This window comes from Patella vulgata, chromosome 4, assembly GCF_932274485.2.
Source record: "Patella vulgata chromosome 4, xgPatVulg1.2, whole genome shotgun sequence".
Lineage (NCBI taxonomy): Eukaryota > Metazoa > Mollusca > Gastropoda > Patellidae > Patella > Patella vulgata.
Window position 1 is genome coordinate 71,809,528 of NC_065882.2, and position 15,706 is coordinate 71,825,233.

The window sequence follows — 15,706 nt, forward strand, 5'->3', positions numbered from 1 at the left end:
CTTCATTAAATCAAACAAACAATTATTATATTTTTACAAAATGTACAATTTTACAAATAACAATATCCTTCTTCTCACCAGAAGACACAATAATATACAAAATGAATATATAGCACTAAATTCTCGCCACATGAGATAAATATACAACAAAATGTCAAGAATAAACGATTTATCTATCGATAAAGATTACAAAAGTGTACAATTTAAAGCCCTTTGAAAAATTATTCGTTATATTTTCTATGAACATAAATGTGAAAAACGTATTTTCATCGTTAAATATGTAGTTCCTTAGTTGTAAGTTCATTTATTATGAAATATCATGTATACTTCGCTATAAATAAACTCTCACATATCCGAGCATATAAAGTCAATTTGTTAAGCATACATAATTTATGTCCTCGTTTTTGTTAACTATTTAATAACGAAACGATTATCACCAGTTTTTTTAGGTTACCTTTACACGTCTCTTAACACTGTTTAATCACATGCGACAAAAGATAAGATGCACATTGTTTGCCTTTTTACTTTGTAGTAATATATATATATATATATATATATATATATATATATATATATATATATATATATATATATATATATATTTGTGTTTCACTGATTCATTCCTGTTTCTTGACAAGGGCAGTCATCACAATGTCTGGAGGCCAACATTTTACATGAGAAATTATGAAGCGCATCATGAGCTTCTGAAATAAATAAAGTACATTAAACAAAGGACTAATTTGGACAGGTATAGATTTTAAGTATAATAATAATTTGAATAAAATAATAATAATTTGAATAAAATAATAATGATTTGAATAAAATAACAATAATTTGAAAAAAAAGCAATAAAATAACAATCCGAATAAAATAATAAATAGATTAAATAAAACAACATAATTTACCGAGCAAATTAATAATAATGTCGAAGAAATTAACCCTTTTAAAGCTCGTTGAAAACAAATGATTGGAAATGATTATAGAATGGGTTTGACATAAGAATAATTTTAGATAGTTCAAACTAACGGACAGCTTGAAATTGGCAATAACGTGAACTACAGAATAGTATGAACAAATAAACTATTTTGAACTAATGAAAAAACTCATATTTCTGATATAATATGGTTGTTGTTTATTTCTCGCAATGTCTGTGTATATTGCATGTGTTGTCCACGGCTTTGTCTTATGGGTTTTGTTTATGTACGGTGAGGTCATCCTGTACTTACTAATAGTTTAAGTTAATGAATAGTTTGACTAAGTATAAAGAAAACAAACCTTTCAGTTTCTGTTGGAGTGTAAATCGCACTTTCCGTTCTTGATCTAACTCATTCGACAGTGTTTCTGAAATGCAAGAACAATATCAATTTTGTTATTGTATTATATTTGTCATAGAGAACTGAATGAATTTAAATAAAATAAACGCAATAGTAACAAAATAGAAAGACGGGATCGGCTACGCACGGCGAAGGTAAATAAATAAAATGATTCCTACCTCTCACAATTTGTAGCTGTTGTGCCATTTCATCTCTATACGACTTTTCCCTCTTCACTTGTTCTAGATACGTATCTATTATATAAACAAAAACAATCATATATATATTTTTTAAAAAATTTAAATCTAAAATTAAATCAGAACAAACAGACCTAAGATCACTCATGTTTGTTCCTTGGATAATTGTGCATTAATTGACGGACTTAGAATTTCAACATGGCTGCGATGACGTCATACTTAGTGCCTGGTCAATAGAGTGGTGATATATGTTATAATATTTATTACCGGGCGTCAATCAAATTATATGTTCGATAAATTGTAACAAAGAAAAATATATACATATTCACCTTTCATTATTAATACTTCACGCTCCATCCTCTTTTTACGTTCGATTTCTTTTTGTAACTCTCTATATAAAGATTCTGTTCAAGTAAATTGAATTAATAATAAACACATACTAGACTATTATCACTGTTGATTGTTCTTATAGCAATCTACATGTTATTTAGTGTATGTATATTCTCTCTTTCGTGTATTTTATGATTTATAATTCAGTAGAAGTGTCTGACTTGGTAATAAAAAGTAACCATTCGTTACGGATGAGGGAACTCATCTGATATTTCCAGATTTCTACAAATAATTCATGCAGTATGATATATTGCTTTAGCTGGTTTCACATATTGCGTTTCTGATCAATCATCGTGTAATATTATTTGTTGTGTAAAATACATTAATATACTCTTGCAACTCTTGTAGTTGGGTTGGACGATTAGCTACGGTGTCGGGTGAATCTTCGACAAGGTACATTATATCTGTACATTCTATATTAAGAGGCAAATCATATAGTATTCCTCTAGTGGCCTTAGTAAAAATCACATTCCCAGGTAAATGTAGAAATAAATATGAAATCTTACCTTTAGATAATTCACCTGGTATTTTTGCTTCACTTTCTTTATCTGATTGATCTACAAAACAACAAAATATTTGGATAACTGTGGCTGACATTTAATTTACAAAATTAATTACATGGATGAATTAAATTACACTAACAAAGAGCCCAAGGTATAATCCAGGGAGAGACATGTAGCGATTGAGCAGAATAAAAACACAACACAGTTTATTTAAATTGTATTTGTGGGTTCTTTTTATGATATTTTGATTTTTATGGACTCTGAACGATTTTCCGTAGTGTCAAAATTATGTTTCCAATGGCTTCCCATGTCATACAATTAAACCCTTCGGTTTCACCACTGCCCCAAACACTTTCCAGACATTCATGTTAGTAACTACTGAAAATATTTACCAGAGAATCCTGAATCAGCTAAGTGTTGATCCACACTTTTTACTTTTTCTTCATCAACTCTATCAACTTCAGATTCTGTAGAAAGAGTTTATAACATTACATTTAACCCTACTTTAATGAAGTTGTCTTTATTGATGTAATGTATTGATAATATGAATACAACGTTTCTTGCAAAGTTATTATCATCAATTAGATTAACCTAATTATCAATCGTGGTTATGAAGTGGCGAATACTATCAAAATTTGAATATTTTCCAATATAAAATATCTAATTGTATAGTACGATAGTCTCATAAACCTGAACCCACACTCTGCCAGTGAGGATCTAGAAAAACTTGTGTAATCATTAGAATCGAATTCTTACTGGTGAAACAAGACAGCGAAATCGGCTTGTCCACATGTGTTTAATCATTGTATATTCATATTGTAGAGTCACTACATAGGGTAATCACTACAACTGGGTGAAAATGCGCATTGTGAATTTATGTATCGTGTCATACAAAATACGTCATTTATTTAGGATTGGGGAACTATTCATGAAAACTTCAACTACAACATTTTAAGAACATTGATTATTCAATGGCTGAGAACTAAAATCATAGCACAAATTTTTAGATTTCGGTCAGTGAGAGGGTTCATTTTACCAGACAATTATACTGAAAGTTAGTAGAGTGGTTCACCGGGACTATTAGTGAAATCGACTGAGAAAGAATGTATTATATCAATTGGTGTAGGTGACTTCTTTTCATATATATAAATATAGATATATAGCTCTATTTATCCTAACAAAGGTGAACGAAACATCAACTATTCTATTTGCGACCATGACTTAAATGGGGTATACATATTGTTCAGTGATGTTAATTAAGCTAAAAGTTATGCATGTGCGACGAACTTTATCTTAAACATATCATGATTCATTTATTTATTAATATTACTTGGAGTTCATTACTGTATACCTTATTCAGCCTTGTGCAGTCAGTTTTTGTTAATTAGTTTCAGAATATCACTAAGTGGAACGTCTTTAATTAATAGCTCAAATGGTACATGACTTGGTCTGTCCCGAGGGAAGGGTAAAACAATGGGTAGGCATTTTCACATGAATAACTAGTAATCATGTTAATAGAATATTCGTTTTACGTTAAGAAGAATTAAAGAAGCCATTTTACTCAACCTATATTTCCCCTTCATTAAACAAACACTTAAGATTCATATCTCCGTCAACATTGCTAGTTTTAATTATGGCTTTCAAATTTCTTTAGGACCAGTTTCAGTACAATTAATGTTTAAAATAAAACAATTTACAGCCAAGTCTTTCAGTGGTATATAAAACAAAATAGTCTTTTTTTTTAAACGTGAGTGTTGATCTAATGCGCTTAAAGTCGGAGATGTCAATTGTTAGTTAATTTTGTGGTTGATATAAAAGAGCTAAGAAGAACTAAAAATACCTAATTCGGTGTTGTCTGGCATAATTTCATTTTCTTCATCCTGAAATAGATACATAGAAAAATATACATAATAATAATATAAATACACGATCTATAAACGTGAATCAGAGACAACTAAAAAAGCTATTAATTGTTATTGACTAGCATATTTTAATTCTAGATATCTTAATAATTTTTCATTGAAACGTACAGAGCATTTACGTAGTTAATTAATTAATTAATAAATCAATTAATTAAGACAAAGAATCAATATGAACGTATGTAAAGTGCAATTACATAATCAACCATGATAAGCAATGTATTCGAAACGTTCATTGATAAAAGATATTAAACAGACCTTAAATTGTATAAATTGGTAATGCTAATTAATGGTAAGAAAAAGGTATGGTATAGGCCATTTTAATGATTCCCCCTATAAATGACAATAGCACGCATACAAAAAACAAAACAAACAAACAAAAAAAAACACACACACACACACACACACAAAAAAAAAAAAAAAAAAAACCTGCCAAAAATTTAAGAAATATCTAATTTTGATTTAGGTGCTAATGAGCAAATAATTGTCGAAGCAATTGCACTTCCACTGAGTTATAGAAAACATTTAATCTTTTTTCTACCGAAATGGCACGTCAGCACTAATCGGGCTATATTGCGCCAATCAATACGAGACACGAATGATAGATATATCTTTTTAACTGCCGTTGTATTTAATTACTATTATATAGTATATATATTTTTAATAAACAGCCTTAGTAATTTTTTCTAAAGAAAATATGAAACTAAAAAAAAAAAACTCTTTGCGGCCATTTCTATATTATGATTATCTTTTTTATTGATGCGAACAAAAGTAATGTTCTAGCGACATCCGGCGAGGATTTCTTCACAAAGACCTAATCGTTACTTGAAAAGCTTTTATTAAACCCTGGGGCTGGTTAACTGCAACTAAAAGGAAGCTCTTTTGTCATTTACTCATAATTGTTATATATAAAATTATTGCTCGAATAGACAGGAGTTAATTAATATAGTCTTTTCAATTGTTTTGGCATTCTTGTCCAACCTCTGTTAGCTGCTTGGTAAATAAACGGTATAAATTTTTCATTGAGCTTAATTCTCTCGTTAGAATAGTTAGCCTTTGTCTGAATGCGTGTTTTCTCCTCTGGGTATTTCTAACGGTTGTGATAAATGCTATATTATTATCCGTATTCATATCTGTACAGTTATAAACATTGATCATATTCGACTAGGGAATTGAGCGAAATATAATATAAAAAAACAGTCTTTAATCAACTGGAGTTGATTGGATTAGGCGGAGTCGGTACCTAATCATTAAACCTAGTTGCTAATGATACTATCGTCTATATCAAATTTAATCTTACTTAATGAACTGCTAGATCAATGTGTATTATATATTTTTTTTATTATAACGTTGGAATCTTTTAATATAAGTTATTCTCTCCTTTTGGACCAAATGACATCAATTTAATATAATCAGTAAATATATTACGTCACATCAATTGTTGGAATTGGCAAAGTTTGCCTGAAGAAGCTTGATAAAGCGGAAAGTACTCGCAAAAACCTAGCTTTCCTTCCTAAAACAACTTTATTTCTAATATATATATGTAATAAAAACATAATTAAGTTTTTAAAATATATTTAGATGCATACATCTACATACAATCTTTCCTTTATTCATTTATTCATAAAATGGTTGACAAAACAGAAATATTATTCATAAAATGGTTTTCAGAATTAGTAAGGCTTTTGTTCGTTTTCATTGGATTGTCACAAAATAATGAGTCCTTAATTACGGATAATTCTATTTTCAAAAAAATGTCATCATAAGCATCCCTATCAAACAACAATTTATGCGTGCCCGCTTCTGGCAACTTGATGACAATTCTGCGCGATTTTCAAGCATTTTACACAGGGGACCCGATAATATAATACTGCATGCCACGTACATATACGACGTACCCGAAATCACATAACATGGGCATACTATGCGTACTGAGGAAATACCAACCCTTAATTGACAAGTAGAAGTACTTAATATAAATAATGCCTACCTTTGAATTGAGGTGTTTTGATGATTCGTCTTGTTGATCGACTGGAGACTTCGGCTGTTCTTGGGTGATGCTATCGTTCTTTTCTTTCAGATCGCCATCTTCGTCAGAGCTGTAATTATCTTTCTCTATTTCAGATTCATCGGTTACGTCAATTTCTTCATTTTCATGGTCTCCTTCACATTTCAAATCATCAACATCTAATGATCCCGTATCTTCTTCCACTAGTGTTTGTGTATTTCTTCCTACTGGCTTAAACGCTGAGAATCTGTCATGACTCCCGCTATCACTTCCCTCGTCTTCTTTTTTATTTGTGAGTTTATCAACGGAGTGTTTGAAAGGTTGAGCTTCCGACACCATCGGGGGTTTGCCCACGACATTATTGTAAAACCCGTTTCGAAGTCCACCACCACGAGAGAACGCAAGAGTGTTAGCCCAAAATAAATCATAAGCCTGGAAAGGGAGGTTACTCTGAGAACCCCACAAGTTAGAGCTAAGGCTAGCTTTAGCTGTTTCAGGTAGATCTTTAGCATGGGGATAATTAAGTCCAAAATTATTTGTCGAAGGTAGAGGTGAGAATGGATAGGGTTTATTTGGTGGGGAGAACATATTATATGATGGATACTGGTTAGCGTATGGTGTCTTTGATAAATAGGAACCATCATGAGAGGTCTTTAGTTTCTTGGGTTCATCAACGGTACTTTGGGATCTATGTGAGATAGTTATACTGTTTAAAATTCTCTTTCGGCTTCCACCATTAAACATGGCTTTCACATCCTCCCAGGCATACGCGAATTCACCCTTTTCAGCTTCCCTGGTTAACTTTAGATGGCGTCTCCATGAATTGAAGTTAGCAGCATCTGGATGATGATATTTTGAGTTGGGCATACGGTGGTTGTGAAAGATAAATTTGTTTGGGGAACTATACATATTGCAGAAGCTACATTTGATGCATTTTGCTCGGGAACTATTGTATCGCGACGGTTCGAACAATCCAGTACAACCCCACCCACACTCATGCAACACTTCAAACGCAAAATTATCGGGTAGTTTTGGTGGAGTGCTGTCTTCCAGGAATGATTTAACCAGTCGCTCTGCTTCTCTTTTTGTGATCATTCCACATCTTCGGGAGGAAACAGGCATGGCACCCGCTCGTCTTAATATCTCGAGCTGAACTGGAGTGCATTGAACACACGTGATACCCAGTGCAACCCGTCTGTTGTGAATTTCATTATAGCTGTAGGCCTTTAGTAGAGTGTTAGAAATTTGAGCTAAGCACAGTCTCTCTTTATTGTCGATGCGGAGACAAACGATATTAACATTATGAAGATTGACTGTGGTGACTTGGTTCTGTCGAATAGCTGGACTGTTGGAGGTATTGTTACGGCTGAGAGTAGGAACTGACAAGGGTGAAGAGGAAGTCAGTGAAGACGGAGATTTAGAAAGATCATCTAAGATGGGTGTGTTCATTCGATCAGATGACCCTTCAGTTTCCGGTGACATCCTGTCAAGTTTTCCTGAAACTAAAGATGCTATTTATGAATATAAAATATGTTTGACAAAAGGTCATGTGTTTTGTGCTAAAAAATAGAATGTTTGCTGGTTTCAAACATACGTGAACACAAAGATAAATCTTTCTTAGTACCATCTCCAATGGGAACGGTGAACAGAATCAGTAGGTCCAAGATGAGTGTCACCATCTCCAGTGGGAATGATATACAAAAGACGACTGTGACCATAACTATTAAAATTTGTGAAAACATAATGTAAATTGGTCAAAAACATTTAATTATCAAAGTATTAAGTATATTTCCAAAACACCATTTAATTTAATGTGGGGGGGTGGGTGGCTGAATGGTTAGCGTGTGCGCGCTGTATCATAAAGTCTGTCATTGAGTCAACTGGCGTTTTTTCGATTTTCCGGTTGTACGTGACAAGGAGTAGGATCGCCTGTTCAACCTCGTGGGTTTTCTCCGGGTCCTCCGGTTTCCTCCCACTGCTAAAACCCCTACGCGCAAGTAAATTATTGAAATAAAATTAAGCCATATGTTAGTCCCGAAATGACCTAGTTTGTGTCGAGTGGACGTAAAACACCATTTCTCTCTGTGGAAAGATTATTTACTCTAAGTTACATAACTGTGGTATATATATACAGTATACATACATGCTTACGTATATCGAAAGGTTATCATAAGTTAATGTTTAGAATCTTTATTTTCCGCTTCAAAATTCCTCCTCCTAACATATGTGCTCTGGTTATTTGGAGATTTCGAAGCCATTGTTATCATCACCGTAAAGTAATTGAATCAAAGTTCAACACTGTATTTTATTTAACAGTTTTTTGAATTTAAAAAAAAAATGATGACATGGCGGAGTAGTTTTTGAAAATGGGGATTAATTAAATTGTGAGATGGGTCTGGCTCACGTTTTTCCATAGATACCCGCCACGCTTTTTACTTCTCATTTTTAATTACAGGCTTACTCGGGATATTCGAGACATTCACCATATGGTAGGTTATTCTCGATCACCAAGACGGGCTAGGGGAGAGAAACAAACCAGACAATAGCGGTTTGAAAGGATTCTAAAAGTTTTTAAAAAGGTGCTATTTATCAACCTATAACTGGTCTTAGGTGCCTCATGGTGCTTATATATGGATAAATATATTACATAGTCAGTCAATGTAGGACAAGTATTTAATGTTTTACGGATGCAACTTTAAAGTATTCACCTCATTCATTCTATTAGAATTTAGTCATCAATACCGTCCCTGTAAATTGAGACTATATTAGACTTCATTGTTGTAAATGAAATTATCGCCAATAACAGTAAAAACTAATTCCTCTTAAACTGTATAACTCCATTTTATGGAGTAGAATGGAGACCATTCGTATTATTGATGTCGATTTATTCGCATGAATGCACATTAGTCACACTATCAATATAATGATGTTAGATATTGTTAAATCTGGTTAATTCAATGTTTGATTAATTTTGATTATAACGCTAATGTGTTTCTATACAAGACAATCATAATTTAAAAGATACAAAATAATATCGAGCTTAAATGGATAAATCAATAAATTATTTGATTTGTTGGAATTTATGATCTGCTATGTTCCCATTTATAATCAAAATCATTTTGATTTATTTTATTAAAATTTCTTCCCCATGAACCAAATAGTATTATAATACTACCGGGATTATTGTGTTTGTATAAAAATAAAATCAGAATAAACAATTTAGAATAAAAGAAAACTTTATCCAAATGAAATTCTAAACGTCTTTAAGATATATCCATTTATATTTCAATAAATTTGTTTCCCATGGTCATAGTAAACTATGCAATTCAGATCAGTATCTTGTGATATATCTATATATCACCATTGTGTAAGTAACAATAAATATCCATATAGGTTGAAGGGAAACAGAAGATCTTGTCATAGCACGATCGAACATGGAATATAAAAATATGCCGTATATGCATAAACTTAAAATAATGAACCCAAACCCCTTAAGACGACCAAGCACATCCCAAACTTCAACCCCTCCCTACTGATTTTATAAAAAAAAAAATAAAAAAAATTGAACATTGTTTATTTCTAACAATCGTTGCTAACTAATATTTTTTCTACTTTTGTGTAGTAACATTGATGATGGATGATCATCACGTGACTATATCATATCTAATATTCAATAATTATGGTTACAACAATAGCAAGAAAAGGGGGTATTCCTAAGTGACATATGAAGAAAGAAAAACACCAAGTTCAATTATTGATAACAATGATAAAAGCGAAGTTAGGAACCAAGTTGGTTATAAATATTATATACGATACCTTTATGTTATTCCTTGCAAAATAATTAACATAAAAAAGTGACATTTAGTGTCGCTAGCGAAACGAACTAAGACACGCTCTGTAAAAGTTTAGTTTGTGTATGACAGCTATTCAAATGGCACGTGTAAAGATTACAAAAAATACTAGAGACAATAACGGTGCATAACGGTACAGTTACAATGGAATACGCACCTAATAATTAATGTACTTTAGTGGAACACGCATAATAGTACAAATGCAATAAAACAGCACAATTTAGATTGTAATAAAGTTTATTTTGATTATGCTTATTTTAAATAATTAACTAATAAATCACGTGATATAAAAGTAAATGAAAGATAACAGTGGCATATTATTAAATTAATTTATTAGAAAAATGTAAGTAATAATATTTTATGATGATCATCTTTTTTTAAAACATTTGGACTGTGCTATATGCGTCTTATAGCAGTAATTTGTTTATAAATAATTTTAATGATCTTAAAGAACAATGTTTATGTATTCAGTTGCTTATTGTAAATAATTTGTTTATACATAATTTTAATGATCCTAAAGAACAATGTTTATGCATTCAATTGCTTATTTTAAATATTTTGAGTCATAATGTCTAAATGAGTTTAAATCAAGTAATTAGTTTTATTCTTCATGACTCTCTGTCTAACCTTTTAATGGCAAAACTCTTATTTGAAAAAAGGTTCCCGGACTTCATGAGAATGCAATAAACTGTTTAGGATCTTTCCGAACACCATAAAATCATCTTAATTGATAAATCACCGAAATTAAAACGAATAATTCCTTTAAACATGTTTAATAGTGTCAAAAGAAAAGTAATCTGATACAAGTTTTCGGGCATCAATCCTTTTCAATTTTTGTTTTTAAAAATTGAGTCTGGCCTCTTTAATGGCATGCTTAGGCTATGATTATTAAGTATATATTTTTAATTTCAAATGTATGGATAACATAGACAGCTATATGAGAAACAATCATATTATAATACATAGTTGTTCTTCAGGAATTTAAATATCTAAGATTGTAATAGTTCGGAAATTGATTTATGAATTTATTCAATTCATTGTGATTGGTGTCTCTATTATTCTAAGCCATTTCAGGTCTCGTAATTATAATTACAAAATGTCAGACAGCTGATATATTTGTAATAGTGTAAAAAAGTAAATAGTGTATACTCATTTGAATTACATTTAGCCCAAAAAAAAAAATAAAAATAAAAATAAAAAATGATTACCGTGAATGATGTTCATTTAGTAAATGAATGCATCGTCTTAACATATTTAAATGTTTAAAATAAAATATATATACATAATTAGAAACAATATTTTCAGTTAAGTGAAGCGGTTCTGTTGCTCTAGATGACAGACGCATAACCTGTCTCTTGCATGACATGACCCACCGCTACATAAGATTATTCATAGATACTTTCACAAAATCATTGTAAAATTAACATACAATTACTTTTGTCAAATACCCAATTATTGGTAGATGAAAACAGTAAATTAGTCTAATTAGTTCTGCTCGAATTTTTATGTAAGTATAGCCTGTCTCGAGCACGACACTCGTCCTTATATATAGATAAACATGGGTACGTAATACAAATATATATAATTGTAAGCGGTGATAGGTTCACAAGTCAATTATATTTACAAAAAAAGAAATAAAATTTAAAATAAAATTATATTAAAATTTCTCTCCATCCCTCGGGTGCTTAATCATTTTAACTGAGAACCGTCATTCAATTTGTCGGCTTAGTCAGAATTATGCTCTAACTAGATTTGTCGAATTCGTCCTTTGGGCTATTGGTTATAATTATATTTTGGATAAAAGATAACAAATATGATAGCATTTCAAATTAAAAAAAAGAAAAATGAAATAAAAGTACCTTGTAGATCTAATCCTATATGTTCTTCTTTCAACATTGTGATCATTGAAAACTTGATCGTTAAAACTTGAAATCTTCAATTAAAATCTTAAAGTCCAGACTTGAGGCTATCACTAATACAATTACTAAGCTTTATGTAAACTTTTTCTGAGATTTACTCATAATGTATAGAGAAGGAATCTGCACTGTGTTATCCTCTAATACTCACACACAGTCGTCCGAAATGTCATCCATCTCTCGCTCCGTTATCTTTATAAATTTCCATGTGCATAATTAATAACGCTCTGACGATTCCTAAAGCATATGGCAAACGTTTGCATTGTTTTGTTTGGGTCCTCTATGGTTAATTTTCATTGACAGATTCAATCAATCGTAGGAATATTATGATTACAATACACCAGACATTTTACTGGTAGTGGGCGTGTTTACGGCGGATCGATATCTCCAGACGATTTTTCATTGGATGTTGTTAAATATTCCAGTAGTCAGTCAAAGGTCTATGAGGCGGAACTAATAAAATGTTTTAAACAAGAAAAAAAGCCCTTACTACAGGAGGTCTTCGTGATTTTGTCGCCTAATTCAATGTTATAATATGTGATTACATTACTGATGTTAATTGTTTTTTTTTCTTTAAAATATAATCTATGTTATCTTAATTCAATACAGTAAAGAATATTTTGCCATTCTGGGAAGCCTTGACACGAATGGTACATCGCATACCATTTTTTGATCACTAAATGCGGTTGGTATAACATTTTCGAGTCCTGGTAAACAGCTATTCTATTGTCAGAAAATAAAACAGATTGACATTTTGTTTATAGAAGTTTCCTGCACTAACCCGTTCGTGACAAATATGTCATATTTCTTTAAAAAAAAATATGTAAATTCAAAGATGCTTATATATGTGAATGTCCACAAAGTATTTCTCGTGGAGGTTAACGTTCTAATTGGAACATATCTTTATAGCCATCAAAATTGTTTTTTAGTCTCGAAAGAATTAATGTTTTCTAAGTTGTTTATTTTTTCAATAAACAACAATATTTGTGACAGGTATATGGATTATCAAATATCTAAATCCACCCCCTTTCGCCTCCTCAAATTTATACATACATTCAACTTCCGATCTAATAATATATGCATCAGGTATATTCGTCTAATTGAAATTATATAAACATTTCGTTTCGTTATATGTTTCGGTTAGTGGTGTAACAAAAGGAATAAACGAAACGAAAATTACGTTAAGATCTATTTCAAGGCCAACTTCAAGTTTGGTCAAAATCCAATCCTTAGTAGGAAATACACTAATGTGGCTCTCACCCGAGAGCCTCAAATTTATTCTGTTTTCTTCAGAAACAAAAATACCAGAATACCACAAGCGACACCGAAGGAATACCATCAGCGCCACCAAAACCTCCAAAACAGCGAAACCAACTGTGCATATAAATCAAATGTATTGCATGTATTTTTAATAAAACTAGAAAATACCACGAACCAAATTTTCATCATCCTAGTTCAGTGCTTATCTGAAGACTTAACCTCTCCCCCAAATGCTTAAACCTCGCCTACAATCTCGCCAACAATCACGTACCCTAACTTTATTTACATCTCAGCGACCTTGACGAAATCTTGAGTTGGCCTTAATAAATAAATCTAGCCCGAAAATAACATCTATTTGCAATACGACTATCAGTCAATATATCCAAAGGACAATAAAAGACAAAGAAATGAAAATGAAATGAAATGGGATTTAACATCCTACTGTTCTGCTCCTAAACTGGGCTAATGAAAACTGGAATACGTCATACAGTGTGTTATGAGGGAAATTTTGCCCGGGCAGCGGCGCTACGGTGTACGAATTCCAACTGCCAAGGGATCTTTTACGTGCACGCCAATGTGTACACGGGACCCCTCGGTTTTTCGTCCCATCCGAACGACTAGACAGCTGTCATTGTCAGGCGCTCCGTCCTGCATCACTGACAGGGGGAAACCACGCCGGACAATCGGGATGAAGTTTCTCGGCCAATGCAGAAAGACAAAGAAAGAGAAAATCCATGTAGTAAAATATGTATGATACTGGAAAAAGAAATCTTGGTTTCGTGGACTTTTCGTGAAGGGACTGGGAATGTCAACATTACAATATATGGAAGCGGGCAAACAAGAATTCGTATTATACAATATATAAATTATATGCAATACACAAATACTGATTATCAGATGTTTTTAAAAAAAAAGTAAGCATGTCCTGCCCCGTCTATAATACAAATAACTAAAACATATTCTCTCCGTCGTAGCCTACCCGATTTAATGGTTTAGGTAATTATAAGAAGAGGATGTTATGCTTAACTGAAGATTAACAACATCATCTTGTTCAACTCGATGACAATAATCACCATTATAGGTAAAACCCCTGCAGCGACAAATGACTCCAAATCCCCGAAAAATACACAAAACACGCATTTCACCTATTTTACACCTGGATGCGTTACAGCGTGAGAGTCAACAGCAAAAAGCCGGATTTGTTTTTTATTTTGAATTTTAATTGACAGGCAAGGATCAGTTAGTTAACTCGATTTCCACAGACCATGTCATTAATGATAAAATCTAGTCTATTATATTAATGTTAGAATCACTAAACTAAATGTATCACTATTTAATTATATGGGATTTAACATCATTTATTCCCCCATAAATGATATCACACACAATGGTGGGTAGTTTTCCCATACAATTATTTCGATAGGTTCATATATTTCGCTCCACACCAGTGATTTAATAGTAAATAATTTTAGCGATTTTCTTGACGAACGGATGTGGGATTCATGGCTCTTCTACACATAAACATAATTACTTTAATATTCTATATGTGGGTTGAACATAATATTTATTTATATCTACCAATTGGTAAACATAGAATTAGAATCTTCTATAGCCTAACAATCGATAAAAATGTTCAACTGCAATATTCCAAATAGATTCCACTCTCAAAAGCCTCAGTAGATCAAATTGATATATGCAGTATATTTATAAAATGCTTTCCGGTTCACTGCTTGTTATAGTAATTTTTCATCTGTCAATTACATAGATTTGTTTTTAGTCGTCTTTTCTCTTCCAAATTAAAGATATATTATAGTTCTAAAATAGATAATTTAAAATTAATGTATTGAAATTTCATTCAAATTACTTTATTGTGAGCCATGGTATCAATGTTAGTAGTTTTGGCAAGATGTATATATTGGTTGTGTATTATCATAAAACCATTTTAAAATTAAATGGCCGAACCGTTCTAATCTAGGTAAAATCGAGAATTGATTATGGTCTTAATAATTAGTATAACATTTATGGCCCAAAGAAAGAACTGTTGAATTATAGACATTGTGCGCTAAACTGATCCAAATTGCCCATAATTATTTAGTGTGCTACGTTTCTCCTGCTCTTGCTTGTAGGACGTTAAACCCAATTTCCTTTCATTTTCATTTCCTGCTCTTACTATTACACCTACATACTGTGGCCATTGTTAAATGAAATGGGTGCCAAGGGTTCTTTTATGTTCACGTCATTCCCCCCCCCCCCATCCTAACGACAATACTTTGTCCATTGCCATTCCATTTTCCTGCACTACTGACAAGGGGAACCATGCCAGAAAATCCAGATGAACTTTCTCGGCCA

General features: G+C 31.9%; 1 protein-coding gene across 2 annotated transcripts; it reads right to left on the reverse strand.

Moving 5' to 3' along the window:
* Window positions 1-585: 585 nt before the first annotated feature.
* LOC126817501 (SKI family transcriptional corepressor 1) lies at window positions 586-12,248 on the reverse strand. 2 transcript variants are annotated; one of them, XM_050544513.2, is made up of 9 exons: window positions 12,041-12,248; window positions 6,313-7,832; window positions 4,244-4,283; window positions 2,796-2,870; window positions 2,407-2,457; window positions 1,840-1,914; window positions 1,493-1,567; window positions 1,276-1,341; window positions 586-704 (listed from the first exon to the last, which is right to left on the reverse strand). In XM_050544513.2, the coding sequence occupies exons 1-9, from the start codon at window positions 12,084-12,086 to the stop codon at window positions 610-612; spliced, it is 2,043 nt and encodes a 680-aa protein (XP_050400470.1). In that variant the 5' UTR covers window positions 12,087-12,248; the 3' UTR covers window positions 586-609. The 2 variants fall into 2 exon arrangements, with proteins under 2 accessions (XP_050400470.1, XP_050400471.1); XM_050544514.2 differs by lacking the exon at window positions 12,041-12,248 and having other exon boundaries at window positions 6,313-7,884.
* Window positions 12,249-15,706: the final 3,458 nt, after the last annotated feature.